General features: G+C 45.7%; 1 protein-coding gene across 1 annotated transcript; it reads left to right on the forward strand.

Moving 5' to 3' along the window:
- Nucleotides 1-3886: 3886 nt before the first annotated feature.
- PHOX2B (paired like homeobox 2B) lies at nt 3887-7439 on the forward strand. The gene is made up of 3 exons (XM_072973839.1): nt 3887-4487; nt 5329-5516; nt 6486-7439. Exons 1-3 carry the CDS (start codon nt 4247-4249, stop codon nt 6999-7001), a joined length of 945 nt encoding a protein of 314 aa, XP_072829940.1. The 5' UTR covers nt 3887-4246; the 3' UTR covers nt 7002-7439.
- Nucleotides 7440-21170: the final 13731 nt, after the last annotated feature.

The following is a 21170-nucleotide window of genomic DNA, read 5'->3' on the forward strand; positions in this document are numbered from 1 at the left end:
GTTTCCTTGTCTTCTAACATTCTTTCTGACTTTCAAGGGAAAAAAGAAGAAAAAGAAACCCTCCTATGAATGGCAAAGAAAAGGAAAGAAAAGTTTCTTTTAAACTTTCAACCTTTTTCATTTGGTACAGGGTAGCATGTAAACATCTTTTTTTCTCATGGTATATATGCTGGTAGTCTCTTCCCCTTTTTGTGCTTTAAATGGCCTCCCCCCACCCCTTTACCACATAGCATTGCTTCTCCATTATTGATTCAGAAAATCAGCAGGGAAAAAAATCAGCCGTGTACACATATTAAGAAAGAGAAGTCAGAGGAAGATGGATCAAACCATCCATCTATCCATGTGGCCATTTATCTATCAATCCATCTCGCTACCCACCGCCTCTATTAAAATAAATAGTGGGCACTGTACACATTGCTGGTTGGCTGAAGTTGTGATCTGGACAAAAGGTCTGTTTGGGAAAAGGATGCTGAAGCTCTAATTCTATTTGTGCCGGTTGAAAATCAGGAGGGGTTTTTCTACACTTCACTTTTATTAGATTATTTCTTATAGATGGTTTCTTTTTTCCTCCCAGACGCGTGGTGGAGGCTGCTGAAGCAGTTGGTCTATAGTTGGAATAATTAAATTAACCATTTGGTACAACTTTTAGGGGAGAGCTCGCGTGTAGAAAGCACAACTGGAACAAAACAGGGCGCTGGGGCTGGGGCTCCGGCCTGGCCCAGCCCGGCACGCCTTTCATCTTCGGAGCAGAAGCAGGACCTCGAGCCACAAAAGACCGGCGGACACGATGGGCCAGGGATGGTGGGGGGTGGGGTGAAGAGAGGGACAGTGACACCGAACAAAATAAACCTACAAGGCCTACAAAGGGTAAAATGAAGTCAAGCGCATTTGTTCATCGGACCATGCGGTCCGGCGCTGAAAGGTCTCCCGGTACCAAGAGAAGGAGGCGCACGTCACCCCGACTCGGCGAGGCCAGGCACCAGGGGGCGCCTGGAGAGAGGCCGGGGTCCAGCCGGGCACCTGGGAGACGGATGGCGCCGTGGTCAGAGGAAGCGGGTAGTCGAGGCCGGTGGGAACCCGAGATCGCAGGGCGGGGAGAGACCGGGCCCCGGGCGGGCTGTGGGACCGCGGAGAGCGCGAGGCAGTGCCCTACGCTGGCAGCGTATAGGCCGGCCCCTTGCCGGTTCCCTCGGGCGCCCCCTGCGGCCTCGCACTTCCCTAGCCCTCACCTCTCAGCAGTCCTCCCCTTGCTCCTCGGCTTCTCCTCGGGTCACCACCTCCCACGCCTGTTCAACACCCAGCTCCCCTGAGCTGCACACCGTACTCCCCACGCCAAGCGCCACTGGGCACAAGAATTGCCTCCAGGCACCGACTGAATCCCAATGTTCAACACCTTCACCGAGGAGCCCTCCTCAAAAGCTGCCAAGATAAACCCTGCTCCTCCGCGCTCCCAGCACACTCCAGGTTCGCGGTCCGTCTCCTCCCCCATGGGACCTGGAGACTGTCTGCAAATTAGGACCCAAAGAGCAATTGCCCCATACTCGGATCTGGCTTAGGGCCGGGCCCGGGTGCGGAGCAGCGACGCGGGGCTAGGATCGAGCTTCCTGGGCGGAGCGCGCGCGCTCTTTACCCAGCAGAGATACAACCTCGCGTGCACCCAGGCGAGGGCGCCAAGATGGGTGTGAGCCTGGTTATTGCCAAGCGTGAGTCTTAAAGCCAGAATGCATCCCCTCCATGTCACACTCTTCTGCAAAGAAAAACGCTTAAACTCCACGTAAGCGGGAGGAGCGGGCTAGCGGCCTGTGCTCCCGGCATCCGCATCCCTCGAATGTGGGCCTGGAGCAACGGGGTCGCGTTAGGAGAGCCAGAAAGCACCTCTGAAAAGTCCGAGGGATTCGAGCAACTTGGACAATTGCAGCCTTGTGCTTGACAATCTGTCCCCCACCTCCCTTAAGGGTGGGGATAAGTCAAGGTGGGGAAAGTCTATGTGTAGCATCCAAAGGGGCACAACTACCTCCCGGTCCAAATGCAGATTCATATTCATGAGAGCAGGATAAATAAAGACAAATCCCCACTGTAATAACACTTGGATTCTCATCCGTCTTTGCTGGCCTTTAGGTATAGGGGACTGAAGACAGATGTTTGCATCTCTTTTCTCCTCTTGTCTGGTGACCATAAAGAAAAACCATTTAGAGCGTTGCAATTTGTTTCCCGCCGCAGTAAAACCTTGTACACATTTATTTTCATTTCACCCCCGTGCACAAAAAAGTGCACACTGGTCGCCAAGGGCCCTTCTTTATCAAATACGCATTGTACAACATACAACTGCAATAAAACTATCAGCCCTCCCCATAAAACTATCACCAGGCTCCTCCGCGAGTCCGGCTGCCTGCACTTTAGTGCTTCCTCACGTGCAAAGGACGCGCCATCACCTGAAACCAGCCTGAAACTCACCCCGCAGAGAAGCACGAGGCTGGGGGGCCGCTGTCCCTGTTTAATCCATTACCGCGTCCGCTGCAGTTTAGTGCGCAATAAAACACAGTGGCAGTGGAGAGCGGGCGCCCATCCACTCCCCGGCACTAGCATCGAATTAAACCACTTAGTTTGGCAAACACTGAACGCCTAAATGCCCCTATAAAGACTTTATGAGTTTGTTACTTTAATTACTGACTTGTTACAGAGCACATAAAGGGGGTAATGAATGCAATAAAACTAATTATCTACACATTTAATTCATATAAAATATCCAGGGTTTGTTTACACCACACGGCGATTCGACTAAGCATTCCTCCTCTTGTCCACCGAGAGGAAGGATTTAATGAAATAGTTTCCCTTATTCTGCTACAGCGTAACGAACCAAATGAAAATTACCCTCTGCTTAAATCATGGGGCCACCGAGGTCCACAAATCATGGCTCATTTCTTTGTCTGTGCCTCGCTGCCAGCACCCAAGAGCCTGGGGAGTTGGACAAGAAAAGTCCCCGACCTGGAGCCTGGGCATTTAAAGAGCAAGGATTTCGCTCGCTGCAGTCAGCAAACCTAAACGGCAGCAGACAGCAATCCTCTTTCTGAAGCTTCCGGTCTTTAGGGAACTGTGGGCACCTGAAAAAAGCGGAGGTGAAAAAAGAGGGAGAGCGCAGGAGAGGGAGGGAAGAGGAGACACAGTCGGGGACACTTCATGCCTACTTGCCAGTTAAGCAGTGCAATTAAAACCAACAACCACACAAACCAACAAAATGCAAATCTCGCGCCAATGCAGAAAAAAACGGAACATAGCGCAAAGAAGCCATGGGTTGAGGATCCAGATGTTTTACATTCAAGAGCTTTACTCGGATGTTCTTGTATTTTCTAAATGGCTGTGTAAGCGGAGTCTCTAGAAAAGCACATTAAGCCGCGACAAGAAATGCAATTTATAAGATGCTTTTTAAAAAATCCCCTCTACCAGGTGTATTTTAAAGAAATCCGCTTATCGTTCTCATAAACCCCCTTGGCCCACTTACTCCATGTTACAGGGCGCCTGAGTCTTGCCAATGTCCCAGTCCTTTATAACATTTCATGCACTTCGGGGGGTAGGCTTGTTGTTAAATTGAGCGTGTAACGCTCTTACAAAACAGGTTTTCTATGACATCAAGGTTTCTTCTCCCTAACCAAGAAAGAGAGACAGAGAGAGAGAGAGAGAGGGAGAAGGAAGAAGGAGGGAAATACACACACTATCTCAATTTATGCCTAAGGTATATGATCAGTTAAAAAGGCTTAAAAGCTCGGGGAAATTGGATCAGGGAGAATCGTCACCCAACTTTCATTATTTCCAAGTAGTGTGATTGAATTAAAGGGCAGGGAGCTGGTTAGAAGGGAGGATCAGGGGCTCAGTGCGTAATGGTGTGGTATTAAATTCTAATTAGAGATGCAGGAATCAATGATAGGGAGGTTGGACAGCTCAGTTCCCCAGTGCCAGCCCAATAGACGGATGAGTTATTGTCATGTAAAAAGCGCCAGCAATAAGACCAACCGCTTTGCTATTGTCCAAGTGGAAAGAGCCAAGTTTATTATGAGGACTATATGCTCTAGAGACCTCAGACAAGGCATCTCATAGGAGGCTTTTTCATAAAACTAGGCTCTGCTGGTAGTAAGGAGGCCAGTTTGGAGGCAGGCGTTGAGCTGTGCACATCTCCCCACTCCAGCCACCTTCTCCATACCCATCTTTTATTTCATTTTTCCACTTGGCTGAGCCATCCAGAGCCTTTTCAATGTATAAAATGGAATATTCTTACCTCAATTCCTCTGCCTACGAGTCCTGTATGGCTGGGATGGACACCTCGAGCCTGGCTTCAGCCTATGCTGACTTCAGTTCCTGCAGCCAGGCCAGTGGCTTCCAGTATAACCCGATAAGGACCACTTTTGGGGCCACGTCCGGTTGCCCGTCCCTCACGCCGGGATCCTGCAGCCTCGGCACCCTCAGGGACCACCAGAGCAGTCCGTACGCCGCAGGTAAGGACCGCCAGCTTTCTCAGCGGAGGAAGCCGCCTTTCCGCTCGTATATAGGAAGTCTTGATTGCATTTGAAAATGGAAATGTGTTTAGTATTTACCAAACGAAATTTGCTTACACAAATGAAAGAATTTATCACGTTAGAAGCGATTGCAGGGAGGGGTAATTCACTTACAGGGTTACACTATCCTAGTCACACCCGAACCGCCAACAAAATTATCTTAAGCTGCCAAAATGATAGGCATAATTTATTTACTTTGCGATGAGACGTAAAGCTTAGAAAATAATTAAATAACAAAGAGTAAAGCTCATTACTGGCAGCGTCTCCTTTTTAAAGAACCGACAGCGGCTCACACCTCTTTGGCTGGTCATTTTTAAGAGTATTTCTTTAATTTATTATTATTTTTTTGCAGCGCTTTTCCCCAACTTTCGGGCCGGGTCAACTTTTGAGAATTAAAAAGTTCCAACAGTGGAAGTGTTTAGTAACTTCTTCCCTGGCTTCCTGATATTCCGAATGATGTTTTCGGACTTCTTTCTTTCGTTTTTCCTCATCAAAACATTACTGCGTCCCCGGCCCTCAGCCGTCCCCAGTGCGCTATTTCAACCTACCCAAAGGCGCTTGTGTCCAGAGGGACCCCGCCAAAGCCCGAAGTTTGCGCCCCTGTTTCCGTGTATAACTAATTTGCTCGGGGTTTCTCTCCAGCTCCTCTCGGCCACTCTTCGGCGCCGGTGTCGGCGGCCGCTCCAGCGCCACCTGACCTTGGAGTCCCCACATGCCAGCTCCGCGGCCCGCGCGCTCCAGGCCATTTCGCTCACACCCTTTCTTCTCTGTTGTCCCCTAGTTCCTTACAAACTCTTCACGGATCACGGCGGCCTCAACGAGAAGCGCAAGCAGCGGCGCATCCGCACCACTTTCACGAGTGCGCAGCTGAAAGAGCTGGAGAGGGTCTTCGCGGAGACGCACTACCCTGACATCTACACCCGGGAGGAGCTGGCCCTGAAGATCGACCTCACCGAGGCGCGAGTCCAGGTACGCTTGCCCGGAAACCTACCCGGCTTTGCGGCACCTCGCCGGGCAGGGGTGCAGTGCAGGGATGCGGGTGATTCTACTGAAGGTGCGAATTTCCGGGCCTCTCCTGAGAAGACAAGTTCTAAGTGGCTTTTGCGCGCCAGGAAGGGCTAGGGAGCGCGTTTTGGCCCTAAATTCACAGCTGCATGTGTTTTCCACCTCAGCTAGCGCTGCAGAGGCATTCAGGGGCCTTGAGGTATGAATGAGAGAGGCATTTCGGGGACAGGAAATGCCCTGGGGGAGGAGTGCAGATTTTACTTATATATTTTACGTATTTTTTGCCAAGTACCTCCTAACTCAAGAGCTTTTAACTTGGAGCTAATGGCGTATCGGTACAGGTGCATTTTCCCGGGAACTGTGACTTGCAGCAGATTCGCAAAAGGGTTGGGAGTCTATGAAGGTCAAGATCCGCGGTTTACTCTAACCTTTTAGAGACCCAACTGCTCTAAAGAGCTGGCCAGGGCGCCTCTCCAGGTGAGCCCCCCAAAGGAGGGGCGGTGCGCACCCAAAGGCCAGGATGGGCAGCAGGGGCCAAACCCAGAGACCCCCTCCTCCGTCTATCAACTAGAGTTTAATTTGAGACCTGAGGCCTGGAGGCGATGGCGAGTTTGGGGCAGCTCAGGAAGTAGACCGAGCAAAGGCCCGCCAAAATAAGAACTTCCATTTTAGGGCCTTTCTGGCACCTGCAGCCTTTTTAGTTTTCCTGCAAGCCACCGTTTCCGGGGCATGCCCAGGTCGCCCTAAGAACGTTTCTCCAAAGATGCACCAGCCACTGGCGAGGCTGACTTAGTGGGGTGGATGTGCGCGGGAGTACCTGCGGCGCGTGAAGTTTAAAACAAGCTGAACGGGAACGTGGGCTGCCCTAACTGCTTTTCTTTCCCATTTCCTTCTTTCTCCCCGTGCTTCACCGCCTCTCTTCTCTCTGACCAGGTGTGGTTCCAGAACCGCCGCGCCAAGTTCCGCAAGCAGGAGCGCGCAGCAGCGGCTGCAGCGGCCGCGGCCAAGAACGGCTCTTCGGGAAAGAAGTCTGACTCCTCTCGGGACGACGAGAGCAAAGAGGCCAAGAGCACCGATCCGGACAGCACCGGGGGTCCAGGTCCCAACCCCAACCCCACTCCCAGCTGCGGGGCGAGTGGCGGCGGCGGCGGCGGGCCCAGCCCCGCAGGAGCCCCGGGGGCGGCGGGTCCGGGGGGTCCGGGAGGCGAGCCCGGTAAGAGCGGGGCGGCGGCGGCGGCGGCGGCGGCAGCGGCGGCGGCGGCGGCGGCGGCGGCAGCGGCGGCAGGAGGCCTGGCTGCGGCCGGGGGCCCCGGACAAGGCTGGGCACCCGGTCCCGGCCCCATCACCTCCATCCCGGATTCGCTCGGGGGCCCCTTCGCCAGCGTCCTGTCTTCGCTCCAAAGACCCAACGGTGCCAAAGCCGCGCTAGTGAAGAGCAGTATGTTCTGATCTGGGGTCCCGCGGCGGCGGCGGCGGCGGCGGGCGAGCCGGGGCCGGGCGGGCGAGCGGGCGAGCGGGTAGGCCCAAGGCTATTGTCGCTGCTGCCGTGGCTGTTTCCTCGAGAGCCTAACGTGATCGCGGTAAGAATAAAGAGAAAAGGGCGTCGCCCCCATTTCAACCCCACTCCTACCCTCTTCCTCAACCTCCAAACGAAACGAAACACTTCCCTGGCTTCGCACCTGCCTCAGGGCCGCGCAGACGGGCCAGGGCTCCGCCTGCTGCCTGGGAGGTGTGAGCGGCGCGGCCTGGACTCGGGGGCGCTCTCAGGGGGCTGTGTCTGCGTGTCGGTGTACGTCCGTCTCGGGGAATGTGTGTCTGTGGCCCGAGCAGGTGACAGGGAGACAGGGATGGGGGGCCACAACCAACTCAGTGACTTGCTTAGAAAAAGGAACAAAGCTCTCCCAAATTAAATATATATATATAGGAAGGAAGTAACAATTTAAAAATACCCGAAAGGTCTTACAATCTAGGAAAAAATAAACTAAAGAGAGGAAGAGGGAAGCTGCAGTTGGCACTGTCTGAGGGCTCTAGCTTGTGAACCCCTGAATTCATCCGCACCGTCCAGACAGCACAGACTCCCTTGGGGCTCCTCCTCGGGGAAGAGAAGGGACGCTTTCCAGCCCCCCTTTCCCTCTCGTCCTTGGGTTCGGGCCGCTGCGGCGACGACTCATGCGTACTGTTCCCGCGGCCAAGGTGACTTCTCGAGCCCTCTTGTCTGCCCCACTTCGTCGAACACCATTCTGCCAGCTGCGCATCCGAACCCCACAGCATTGCAACTCTCAGCCCGAATGTGTGCAGCCACTCGGCCCTGAAAGATGCCCTATACATGAGATGCCTTTCATCCGCAAACTCTGCAAACTGTCATGTATTTCGCAACTCTTCCCTTTTTTTCTCTCCTGACACCCCCACCGGCATTTTCTTCCACCAGCTTTTACTGAACTTTCTGGCACTGCTTTGGATTGGAGTCAACTGCAGTCCAAGCAACTGGCTGCAGAGATCTACCCAGCAAGGAAAAGGCGCGCACACAAGTTTGTGTCTCTGCATTTCTGTTTGATCCGAAATGGACTCACATCCTGTATGGTGGATGGACTGTATATTGATGATTCCATTCTTTGCGCAGTTTAGACACCTTTGTTGGGATTTTTTGTTTGTTTATTTTTTATTTTAAAAGGCACAAACTATAGATATTAGTTGAATGTTGAGGCTTTAACTTTTTTGGTGTCTTTCTACAACTGTGTTCTGTGACTCAATTGTATCGTGTTAATATCAGTACAGACCGTCTCCTCTACGTGACCGTATGATGTTTTTCTCTTCTTGTAGTCTCTATGGCGTGTCTTTATGGAATAATAAGGTTCTCACGGGTTCAATTCCTCTGTGTTTAGAAAGACCACGGTTCAAACAATGGTATATATTTTTGTTATCAGGTGCATGTCTGTCTGATTTCTTTTTAGTTCTTGTTGGACTACGTTCGTGAACATAAGCGTCATAAGTTATGTTTCAGATTTTTGAATTTATTTATATGTGTTACAATGAATGCTTCTATTTAAGAGGGAAATATTTCTACATGTGCATATAGTTTTCCAAGAGTGTACCATTAACTTGATTGTTGATAATAAAAACAAAAAGCAAGTCTAGCAACTGAGCTCTTCTGACTTTTCCTTGATTTGTTTTTGTTTGCTTGTTTTTAAATTAATTTCAAGATGATAAGGGAGAACAGAGGAAAGTGTACAAAGCATCAAGAATCTGTTGGGGCTCTGGAAACCCAGGTGGTTTGGGGAATCAAATTCATGCAGCTAATTTCAACCAATATAAAATTTAGTGCTTGAGATAGCAGGCAGGATTCTTCTTGTTCGTTTTTCTTTCTTTCCCAGTCACAGAGCACAAGAGATCAGTGCCTAGTCCACTGTGGGACTCGGTAGCAAGAAGGCGGGATGCTAATTTCCAAGTTGGAGAAAGTGCAGTGTGCTGGCACCTTCAGGACTGATGGCGTTGGGAGAGGGCCTGGCGGTCCAGCCTCCTAAAGCCCCGCAAACTGCTGGCACCCAGGGACACCCGGAGGACCTCTGCATGGCAGGTTCATCAGGAAGGCACCCACCAGAGAGCAGCTGTGCAATGCTGGTGTGTTTGGAGAAATAACATCAACCACAACTGGAATTAGCCAGCACTTGCCTGCACCAGGCTTTGTTTCCCATGCATTATCTCATCTGCTCCTCAGAACAACATCGGGAAACGTATGCACTTTCTATCCTTATTTTCTTTTAAACAGATGAGGAAGCTGAGGCAACAGAGAGGGCGACTTGCTCAAGAGTCCCTGGTGTATGAGTGATGGGGCCAGTCTTTGAACCCAGGATATCTGATTCCAGAGCCTGCCCATCAGCTATACTAGTGGTTCCCAAAGTGTGGTCCCTGGACCAGCAGCCTGAGCACCACCGGGGAGCTTGTTAGACACACCAATTCTTAGACCCTCATCCTAGACCTACCGAATCAGGAACTCTGGGAGTGAGGCCCAGCCATTTGTGTCTAACAAGCCCCACAGAGGATATGAGAAAGCCTGAGCCAGAATTGAGACTATGTTGGGAACAGGTGTGCTTGGGCGTGGTGGGAGTTGGGGGGTGGTGGTGGTTGGGAGCTTCAATGTCCCCTTTGTGGAAGGAAGGAATCACTACCATAGACCCAAGATGGAATCTTGCCTCTTCCTTGAATTGTTTGGCTGGGCCACCTTCTTCAAGCAGTTGCCTGTGTGGACTTCTGGTACTTAAACCTGAGTACTTTTCTGGTTGGGCTTAGCAATAGACAAGTCAGCTCCCCTCATTTGAGGGAGGGCCACAATCTGCCTCCTCTGGTCTGAAGATTAGCAGTTGATCTGGTTTGAATTTATCAGGGCTTCTCACCTTAAGATTCCAAATAAGGCTTGCATCAGATTGGATGGGTTTCATTCAGAAATTTGAAACCTTTGGGTCTTATCAAACTTCAAATAGTTTTTCGAAAAGGCTTTTAAATAGTCTTTAAAAAAATCTGTCTTGAAATAGCCTTCAGTAAACATTTTGAGACAGTATTCCATAAACAACAGTATTAATTGTGCTGGGCTAAGACGTCAGCAAGTGCCAGACCCCTTAGCCAGAAGAGTCTTTGGTTGTAAATGTAACTTAGAAGGTCTGGGAGAGGCAAAAAGAAGGGCAAGAATTTACTGGCAAAAAGAGCATTCAAAACCCAGGTGACTCAGTGCTGGGCTTGGCTAGAGGAAAATTTGTCTTCCCGAAGGCATTCAGGGCCACCAGGGAAGCCTCTGTGAGCTAGAAAAATGGGCAGACCAGGGAGAGACAAGACCAGGAAGGAGAAAGAAAACAAGAAGAGAGCTAGAGAAAGAAGAGGAAAAAGCAAATAGCCAAAGAAGTGTTTTTGGAAACCCCCGTGAAGGCCCTAGAAATCCTTTCGGATGTGAATAAACTGGGTCAGCTTCCCCAGATTCCCTTCTGCTGGCCTTGACCTGCTTTGAGCAACTTATCTCCGGGACAAAGGGAACTCTGGAGAATGGTGAGGAAAACATGCCACTCTCTCCCCACCCCCACTGCCCACCCTTGCCCCAGCTTCCCAGAAGATTACATTTTAAATGTCTGGAGGCAACCAGCTTTTGGATTTCAAATGTCAACTTCTTTTTACTTTAGGTCACCTCTGCCTCTGGTCAAAGAAGCAAACTGTTGGGAGGCAAGTTCATGATCAAATGCAGAATAATGCTCCCCTAATAAGATGGAGTCTAGTGGCAGGACACTATGTCTCTCGCATTGTGTCATTTCCTTGGAGCCCTGCACAGTGTGAACAAGCTCACTTTCACTTTTCCTCTCCTAAGGAATTTGCATTTTGGCTCATCAAGTCATCCTTTTTCCTGGCAACTCCAGGACCACATGTGACTTCACAAAAGCTGTATGAGCCACTGCCAGAGGGCCACCTCTAAGCCAAGTCTCCTTCACCGTGGCCGACTACAGGGAACCAGAGAGAGGTTTCAGAGGAAAACTGATAACTCAGCAAAGAGTAGCTGTCTGCTACTCCCCCCAGATGCTTCTCTGTGGCCACCTCATGTCCTTAGGAGAACAGTCTCTGGCTAGACAGAGATGGCCCTCAATTCAGGGAAAGGAACTCTGTGACCTTGGACAGCAAGTGATTAATCCCCCTGAGCCTGATTCATCAACCATAAATATAAATAACAGTACAGACTTAAGAGGTTGTTGGGGGGAGTAAATAAGATGTACAAGAAGTATCTGGCATAGCAGGAAGTTTCCAGCAAATGTCAGATATTATTTTTAATATTATTTTATTATGTAACTTGCAGATTCTTTCTTGATCTCTCTAGCTCAGCCTTCGGAAGATTAAAAAGAGCCCTCAGTTGTCACTTGAGTCAGTGGCTCAGGAGCACAGAATGTGAGAGAACATGCAAAGGCTGGACTTGGAGAACTTTGCTGAGGGTGACAGCAACAGGCTAGAATCAGCCAAGGGCGGACAAGTAATAACTACTAATGTTTATTCAGTGCTTATTATGTGCCAAGCACTTTCAAGCTCACAAGGCTTTAAAGCACTCAGTCCTCACAACTGCCCTGCCAGAAAGTGTGGTTCCCATTTTTTTCTTAGAAGGAAACTGAGGCATAGAAGGTTAGGTGACATGCCAGGTCACACAGCTGGTAGTATTGTAGCAGGAGTCCAACCCCAGCTGGTTTGACTGCTCTTTTATTTGTTTGAATTTCTTTAAATGTATAGTTTCACAATGATTCAGGTGTACAGCAAAGTGATTCAGTTTTATATATTTTTTTTCAGATTCTTTTCCATTATAGGTTATAACAAGATATTGAATATAGTTCTCGGTGTGATACAGTAGGTCATTGTTGTTTCTCCATTTTATATATAGTAGTGTGTATCTTTTAACCACTGTTTTTTTTACAGTCTCCTCCAGGGGAAGAATTCATTTTAGCCCATGAGTTTCTATACTGCCAACCTCAGAGGGAGATCTCATCTTGCAAAAAGACTCAGAAAGGTAGACGAAAGCTAGAAAGGGCAACAGGTGGAGCAGTATTGGGATGAGAATCCCAACCAGATTCAGAATGAGGTCCAGGGCCTGAAAGGCTTTGGGATACCCAGGAGGAGGGAGAATGTTTTCTTCAAGGCTATGTATCTCCAACTCTCAGTCCCTTTCTGGTAAGTGAACAAGACCAGGCGTGGCCAGGGGCATGGCCCACGAAAGGGCAAAGGATGGTTACACTTACAAAGTGTGGAATGTTGGCCGGTGGACGGGAATGGATGTTAGGAATAGATGTCAGCCTCCACACTCATTTATCACCACCATGACAGATGGGTGGCGCAAATGGCAAAAACCCATCTGAATCCTTAATTTTCCAGCCTTGATTTCAGAGCAGCTGCTCACAAATCTCCACAGATAATAATGACTGGGTGCCTTCACTCAGTAGTATTTCCATGTTGGAAAGCAAAGTGTGGTGCAAAGTCCTGTGTCCTCCTCAGGACAATAGGCAAGTTTATCTGAAAATGATGTATGACTATGTCCCCATCATCAAAGTGAGACATCTTGGATAATGTTAGTCTTGGCTTAACTCAGGAGTTCTTAACCTTGGATTCATGGATAGAATTCAAGGAGGAGAGGGGAAAAAAAGTGTAATTTTTTTTTATTTTTTACTAATCTCCACCTGACATTTAGCATTTTTTCAATGACGAAGACAGAAAAGAAAGCTGCAGTAGTATTATCAGTACCTGCGACTGTCACCAGTGGAATCACAGATACTTTTATTTCACATTAGAGATTTTGAAACTATCTCCATATATCATTTACATTTTCATTAATTTGAAATTATAGTAATTATTAAACCAGTCACTGGATCTTGTTGTTGAATACATTAATAAGGATGTACATACATGATTATAACACCAATTTGTTTTAAAACATTTTTCATGATTTTATTTCGATTGGTTTCTTTTGTAATCCTATGCTTTTTTTTTTTTTTTTTGCATTTAAAAAACCTTATTTGGAGAGGGGTTCACGGGCATCACCGGCTGCCAAGGGTTCTGTGGTGCATAGACCACACACGCGCACGCACGCACACACACAAGCCAGGAGGAGCTCCTCGCTAATTGATGAGAGCAGGGTGTTCCATCCCTCTGCAAAGCTCTGACTTTAAGACTCTCTCATCAAGACCAGGTCGTGATCATTTTACTCTACAGGTAGAAGAAATATTAGAGAGGTCTTACCACATGCTCCTTCAAAGGACAAAATAGGATAAAACAAGTTCCCAAAGCTAAACAATGAAAATTCCAGGATTTTGAAGACCACTGTTGGCTGGAGGTGACAGTGTGATAGCATGGGAGAGCAGGAAGTGATTCGAAGATTTCAACAGGACTTGAATATCCTCCTCCTATTTACTGAGCATTCACAGGGGCTGAGGCTGTGCTAAGTGCACCCCACAGCAGCCGCTATGTTGCAGGTGGTGATGAAGGTGGTGCCTTCCTTCCGTTACACTGTTGAAATCCAAAGTTATTGAGTCATATGTCCAAGTCACACCACTAATAATGGTAGGGCCAGGATTCTGCCCATAGCCCCAACCTTCAGCCAATATGCTAAAAAGGTTTAAAAAAATGAGGAAAGGAATTCTTCATTTGCTCGGCTGTCACTCACTTTATCTTTCGTCTGAACCTAAAGCTATTTAGTTTGTTAAAATACCCCAAGGCCAAGTGATTGAAGAACGGTGTTACTCTAGCCTTGTATTTGATGTCAAAGATCTCCCTCTGGGGAGAGTCAGACATCAAGGGGGAAATAAAGCCTCCTTACCTGGACATAATTTCATTAGGGAGCCAAGTGGATGACTATTTGCTATTTTCTAGCCAACGATTTAAGTGGTGATTTCCAGAACAGGAAGAGCCTGAGTGTAAAACTTAATTTCTTTAAGGCCCCAGTGGCATGGGGACTTCGGGCAAAAGTGGAGTGTAAACCTGGCTTGTCTGGGCCATAAGATACTGTGTTTGGGGAATATTTACTATGTGTTAGATATTCTGCTATCTGACAGAGTAGCATTTGTTTTGCATTTGTTATGTATTATAACTTTTCAAAACTCCTGAGTTAGGTATTACTGTTCTCATTTTACAGGTGAAAAAAAGACAGGTAACAGAGAGGCCAAGCAACTTGCTTAAGATCCCAGAGCTGATAAGTGGCAGAGCTGAGCTCTGAACCCATGTCCCTTTTAATCCCAAAACCCCGTTCTCTGAGAGGTCCCGGAGTCCAGAGGGGTCACTGAGGTCACAGCCCAGAACCCAGCACTGCCCTTTGCCTGCCTGCTGATGCACTAAGTCAATGTTTAAAAGGGTAGAGAGGGTTAAGAAAATGTTCTGGAACTAGACAGTGGTGATGGCTATACAATTTTGTGAGTATACTAAAACCCACTGAATTGTATACTTTAAAAGGGTGAATTTTATGGTCTGTGAACCATATCTCAATTTTTAATTGAATAAATTTGACATGTAACAGTGTATACATTTAAGATGTACAGCTGTATTACTTTGATACATTTATATATTGTAATATCATTGCCCATGGAGAGATATATATCACACTATATAATTACAGAACAATATTATTGTCTATATTCATTATACTGTGCATTAGATCTCTATGGCTCATTTGCTGTTCTTCACAAGTTTGTACCATTAAACATCATCACTCTTACCTCCCCACCTCCTGTTCCCTGGTAACCACCATGCTACTCTTCACTTTTTAAGATTCCACATAGAAGTGATATCATACAGTACTTGCCTTTCTCAGTCTGACTTATCTTGCTTATCTTAATGTGCTCGAGGTCCATCCACATTGTCACAAATGGGAGGTATCCTCCTTTCTCATGGCTAATATTCTATTGTGTAGATGTACCACATCTTTTTTATCCATTCACCCATTGATGGGCATTTGGGTTTTATCCTTATCATGGCTATTGTGAATAATGCTGCAACAAACATGGGGATGCATATGTCTGGTTGAAATCCTCTTTTCATTTCCTTTGGGTCTATACCTAGAAATGGAATTGCTGGATCACATGGTAGATCTATTTTTAATTTTGCGAGAACCCTCCATATTGTTTTCCATAGCAGTTGGACCAGTTTACATTCCCACCAACAATGTGTGAGGCTTCCCTTTTCACCACGTGCTCACCAGCACTTGTTTCTTGTGTTCTTGATGAAAGCCATTCTAATGGGTGTGAGGTGATATCTCATGGAGGTTTTGATTTCCCTGATGATTAGAGATGTTGAGCATCTTTTCAAGTGTCAGATGGCCATTTGCTGTTCTCTTTGGGGAAAAAAAAGGTCTATTTAGTTTTTCTGCTCATTTTTAAATCAGATTGCTTGGGGTTTTTTTTTTGTTATTAAGTTAACTGAGTTCTTTATGTATTTTGGATATTAACCCCCTTATTTGATGTATGATTTGCAAAAACTTTCTCCCATTCTACAGGTTGTATTTTCATTTTATTAATTGTTTCTTTTGCTGTGTAGAAGCTTTTGAGTTTGATGTAGTCCCACCTATTTTTTTGACTTTTGCTTTATGCCGTTTTGTGCTTTTGGCATCATGTCCACAAAATCATTGCCAGGATTGATATTGATGAGCTTCTTCCCTACGTTTTCTTCTAAGAGATTTATAATATCAGGTCTTATGTTTAAGTCTTTGATTCATTTTAAGTTAATTTTTGTTAGTGGCCTGAGAAAGGGGCCCAATTTCATTGTTCTGCATGTGTTTCTCCAGTTTTTCCAGCATAATTTGAAGAGACTATTCTCTCCCCATTGGCTCCCTTGTCCAACACTTGTTGACTGTGTATGTTGGGGTTTAATTCTGGGCTCTCTGTTCTGTTTCATCGGTTGATGCTCTATTTTTGTGTCAGTACCATGTTTTTACTATGTTGAATGACATTCCAGGCTGTTCCTTGTACAAGATTGGAGAAACTTAAATGCTTTTTTAAAAGAGCCAGTAAATGGCAGTTGGATTAGATAATTCAGGTCTGTTGTCATCATTATTTTTTCAGAACACCATTAGTTTGATATTTATTTAAGGTTTTTATTCCCCTGGAAAATGTTGATGGACTTGGGTATTACCCACGTGAATTGCCTAATTTGTGATTCACTGGGAAATCTCAAAACAGATTTTTCCACTGGACTCACATGAAAACCTGTCCTAACCAATCCTAGTTGCTTAGAGTGCTGAAGGACAGTTCCCCTAAGAGAAAGTAACCACAGGACTGTCATCTAGACATGGTTCTTTCCTTCTATGCAGAAACTTTCTGAGGAGGAGAACCCTGGATTAACAAAAAGACCCAATCGTCTGAAGGACAAGAAGATCAGTTTCTCAAAATGCAACTTGTGTCTTCTTGCAAAAACATATATCCGAGCACCATCTATACTTCTCAAAACACCTTATAAGGAAACATGAAACAACCTTTCCAAGGATTGGATTGGGGGATTAGGTGCCCAGTAAATAACCACCTCGCAGCAGCTCTAGAAACATGCTTGATTTTCATGCAAAAGGAAACCTACTACTAACAGATGGTGATGATGATGATAATAATAATAATAATAATAATAATAATAATAATAATAATAATACTTAACTTCTATTCAAGGCTTATCATGTGCTAGAAACTGTGTTAAGCACTTTACGTGCATTATCTTGTTTTATCTTGGCAAAAACCTTAAGAGATGGGTACTATGATTACCCCCAGTTTAGAGATAAGGAGACCAGGACTGAAAAGGGACTAAGTAGCTTGCTCAAGTTCCCACAGCTGGAAGTCAGCAGAACTGGAATTTGATTTGGACTCAGGTCAGCCTGACTCCAGAGACCAGTTTGCTCCACTGCACCTGGTTATAAGCAGCACACTTGTGTTCACTCATGTATTAGAGCATAAGAACTTCCTCCCGAAGGGCCCTCTTCCAAATAAGGGTCCAGGTGGGGCACAAAGCAGTATTTGTGCACAGTTTTGTGTGTGATTAAATATTCAAGCGCATTTTATTGCTGTGTGCATTCTAGACCACACCCTTCTGCCAGCTAATGCTCACCGAGTATTTACTTGTGCCAGGTATCTACTGGATCCTAGGAGTTGGAGCAGGAGAGGATTCTGCGGTGCTGTGGGAGTGGGTGAGATGCGGTGGAGTCTGATTTAGAGTCTCTACTCATTGCCCATCACTTCTCTTTCAGGCAGCCTTCCTCAGAACCCAATTCACAGCAGCATAGCCAGAAGCAGTCATATGGGGTTGAGTCTGGAGTTACCCCCAAATGACAGAGATGACGTCATTAGGTCTTCCCTCTTTGTGACTCTGTCCTAGGAGCAAAGGGTCAGTGCCTCTTTCCCAGCACAGTGTTTAAGATGCCGTCTCAGTTTGGTAAGGATTGCAGTAGGCTAATTCAGAGCTGCCAACACTTTCCAGTCTGAGCCTGGGGACATCTATCGCAGGTTATAAATGGTTTGTACTTAACCAAAGCCCAACAATATCCCAAGAAACTAATTCATAGGTCCAGAACCTGATGTGCTGCTCAGCTGCAACACAGAATGAGTTATTTCATGTAGTCCTCACAGCAACCTTATGGGTTAGGAGTTATTACTCCCATTTTCCAGAAGTGTACACTCAGGCTTGGAGGGGAATGCAAAACTTACATGGGATTGCTCAGGGAATAAATGGTGGAAAGTTGGATTCAAAATCCCATGCACTTTATTCAGTGGTTCTGCTGCCTCCATTGATCCTGTTTGGAATGAAAAAATCACAGAAATGACTTGCTTATTTGGGGAGCACATGACAGTCTTTGCCCCTCTCCCTTTGGCTATTTTAAACAAGGAAAATATGTATGAAAATACGCATGGCCTCCAGCCCCAACCACTGCTGGGAGCAGAAGCACATTCTGAGGTCACTGGTTGTTACTGAACAAGAGCCCTGCAGGAGTTAAGCATCAGCTCTGAGGCCATTCAGACCTAGAGGAGCCAGGCCAGACCCCAGAGTGTCAGAATAATCCAGCCTTTTCCCTGCAGCACGATCATTTCCAACCACAGCCAGGGACTGCTGAGGCATTAGCAAGCCAGCAACATCAAAATGGCCAGATCAATTCGCAGAAGCACTTCTAAGAGAAACAAATCAATAAGTTCCTTCCCCTAAAGATTGATAACATCATCAGGAAGCAACAGATGCATTTTAGGGCACAGTACACCGTGCAGGGGAGGTGAGCTCCCCGCCGCTACACTTCTGTCTCTGGAAAAGCAATTGTAAATCCGTGGCTGAACATCAGCGCCCGCGGCACCTGTCACAACAATAAAGGCTGACGTTCTCAATGCACTTGGCAGCTTTCAAGGTGCCATCACATACTTTGTCTCTTTTGATTAAGACTCTACAATGGGGATGTTATGGTCCCCATCTCACAGATGAGATTCAGTAGAACTAAACTGCCCAATTGGCTTAAAACCATGATTATTCATAACCAAGCTGGGATTTGAATCTTCTGACTCGGAATCCCACGTTCTGCCTACTTGCCTAGTGTTCCTCAAACGTCATTGACTTTTTCCTGCCTTCACAATTCTTGATACATCAGAGAACCTCGTGTGTAGTTTTTCTTTTTCTTTTCATTAACCTACTTTTCTTTGCCTAAGTAAACTTATATTAAAAGGAAATTTCCTATCACTATTGTAAGTGATAACATTATGATTTACTATAAGTATAAATCATAAAAAATTGCATAATCTTTAAAAGGAAAAAACCTTATCTGTCTGTGTCTTGCCTTCACCAGTTGGACTTAGACCGTGCTTTGTGAACACAATATTATACTGTGGCCTGTATAAGGAATAAGAATGTAGTAATTTTAAGTTTTGAGATCCTAAAACATGAACTCTATTTGAGTAGCTGTGTTATTTTTTACCAAAGTTCAAAGACCAAGTTTCACTTTATCTCTACAATAATAAAGGATTTAAGATTTTAGGTCAAATAAAAGGAGTTTTGTCTCCTCTCTTGCTTCCGGAGGCCTCACCCTTTGTCACTGGCCCAGGTGAATAGAGGTGTTAGAAAGGGTAAACCAAGGTGGGTTTCCTGAAACTTGAAGAATATAGATGAAAAATTCCAAACAATACTGTCATTTAAACAAATAAAAACCAGATCAGTGTTCTGTGCATACGAAATAGAAATTAACTCAGCTTCTAATTAAAATACCATGAGAAGAAACAAGGATTAAATAGAAAAGTGTCTAATCTAACTTCACCCCTGAGATTAACCTATCATTTAAATTTGTTTAAGACCCATTTAAATCCTATTGTCAGTCCTGACTCCTAAGTGCTCTCCTCCCTTGCCTCTGTCCTCAGAAATGAATCGATTTCCTCCCCTCCCATTACCTGGACCTGCCTTTAATTAGCATCTTCGCTGAAGTGGTCTGAGCTCAGTACTCTCTCCTCCCCCCATCGATGACCTGTGCTACCATAATGGCCTCTTCATTCATCACCTTCTTCCAGGCTCATCCCCTCCAATTCATTCTCTAGAAGTTCCTGCTTCATCTCTCCAAAGTACAGATCTCCATTACCCTCATGGCACTGAACATTTTTAATGGCTCCCTGTTGCTATAGAATCAAGTCTAAATTCCTGAATCTCACAAGGCCCTTCATGAGACAATGTTTACATACCGCCTTTTTTTCCTAACCTTCCAACTTTTACCCCCTTAGAGCATCGCATTTAAAGGGATGTGTTTGATTCGTAACAATAGGACTTAACACTTGATCACATCCTTCCCTTATGATTTCTTGCTACCACCTTAAACTTCTCTAACACAGCCAACAAACACTTGCTGATGGATCTGCAGAGAACTGGGGTATTTTGCACCTCTGGGCCAGGTGTTTTATGTGAGCAATGCTGAAGAAATGCAGAGAAATCGTTTGCCGTTTCATGAATTATGCATCAATTTCTACTTCTTTTCCCAGAGGTAATTCTTTAAAAACAAAGTTTATGCATCGATTCCTTCCTTTTAGTAAGTGAAAATGTTGACTGAATTTTGGTTCTTGGTGAGAGACGGAAGACTTTAGAAATTCAAATGTACGTTTAGGAAAGTATACATTTTCATCTATTAGCTGATGATACCTGAAGTGGAAGGCTCTTCTTAAAGCAATTACCAATTTGAGGAGAAGTGTAAACTCCAGCATAATTCACGCACTGGTTCATTTTTCTTTCTTCCAACATTAGTCTGGGTTTGGTATGAAATCAGCCCACAAGTACCTTACGTTCATTCTACTTTATGCTGCCTTCGCCTTACAAAGTCAGTGGATTCATTACAACTCCAGTCTTCTACTCAACAGATACTTACTGAGCGTCTCCTCTGAGCCAGACACATTCTCAACGGTGGGATCATTGGACACACATGATCGGTATATCCAATATCACAGATCTTTGTTTTAATCCAGAGGCAATCTGAAATGTTTAGGTAGGTTGTTTTGCAAGTTATGTTATTGAAATGATGACAATAGGCATGGGAAATTCTGTAAATCTGTCACTTTCTTTTGTTCCTCTGACCATGAACAGCAATTCTCCACATCTGTATCTAGCTTCACATGAATAATTTCACCACCAAGAAATCTTGCAGAATCCCTGCTTTTCATTTTTTAAAATTGAAGTATAGCTAATTTACAATGTTGTGTTAGTTTCTGGTGTACAGCATAGTGATTCAGTCATACATACATACATAGTCTTTTTCATTATATGTTATTGCGAGTTATTGAATATAGTTCCCTGTACTATGCAGTAATCCTTGTTGTTTATCTGTTCTATATATAGTAGTTTGTATCTGGAAATCTCAAACTCCCAGTTTATCCCTCCCTACCCTTTTCCCCTTTGGTAACCATGAGTTTGCTTTCTATGTCTGTGAGTCTCTTTTTGTTTTATAAATAAGTTCATTTGTATAATTTTTTAGATCCCACATGTAAGTGATAACATATGATATTTATCCTTCTCTTTCTGATTTACTTCCCTTAGTATGATAATTTCTAGGTCCATCCATGTTGCTGCAAATGGCATTATTTCATTCTTTTTTATGGCTGAGTAATATTCCAGTGTGTGTGTGTGTGTGTGTCTGTG

The sequence above is a fragment of the Vicugna pacos genome, chromosome 2 (assembly GCF_048564905.1).
Source record: "Vicugna pacos chromosome 2, VicPac4, whole genome shotgun sequence".
Classification (NCBI taxonomy): domain Eukaryota; kingdom Metazoa; phylum Chordata; class Mammalia; order Artiodactyla; family Camelidae; genus Vicugna; species Vicugna pacos.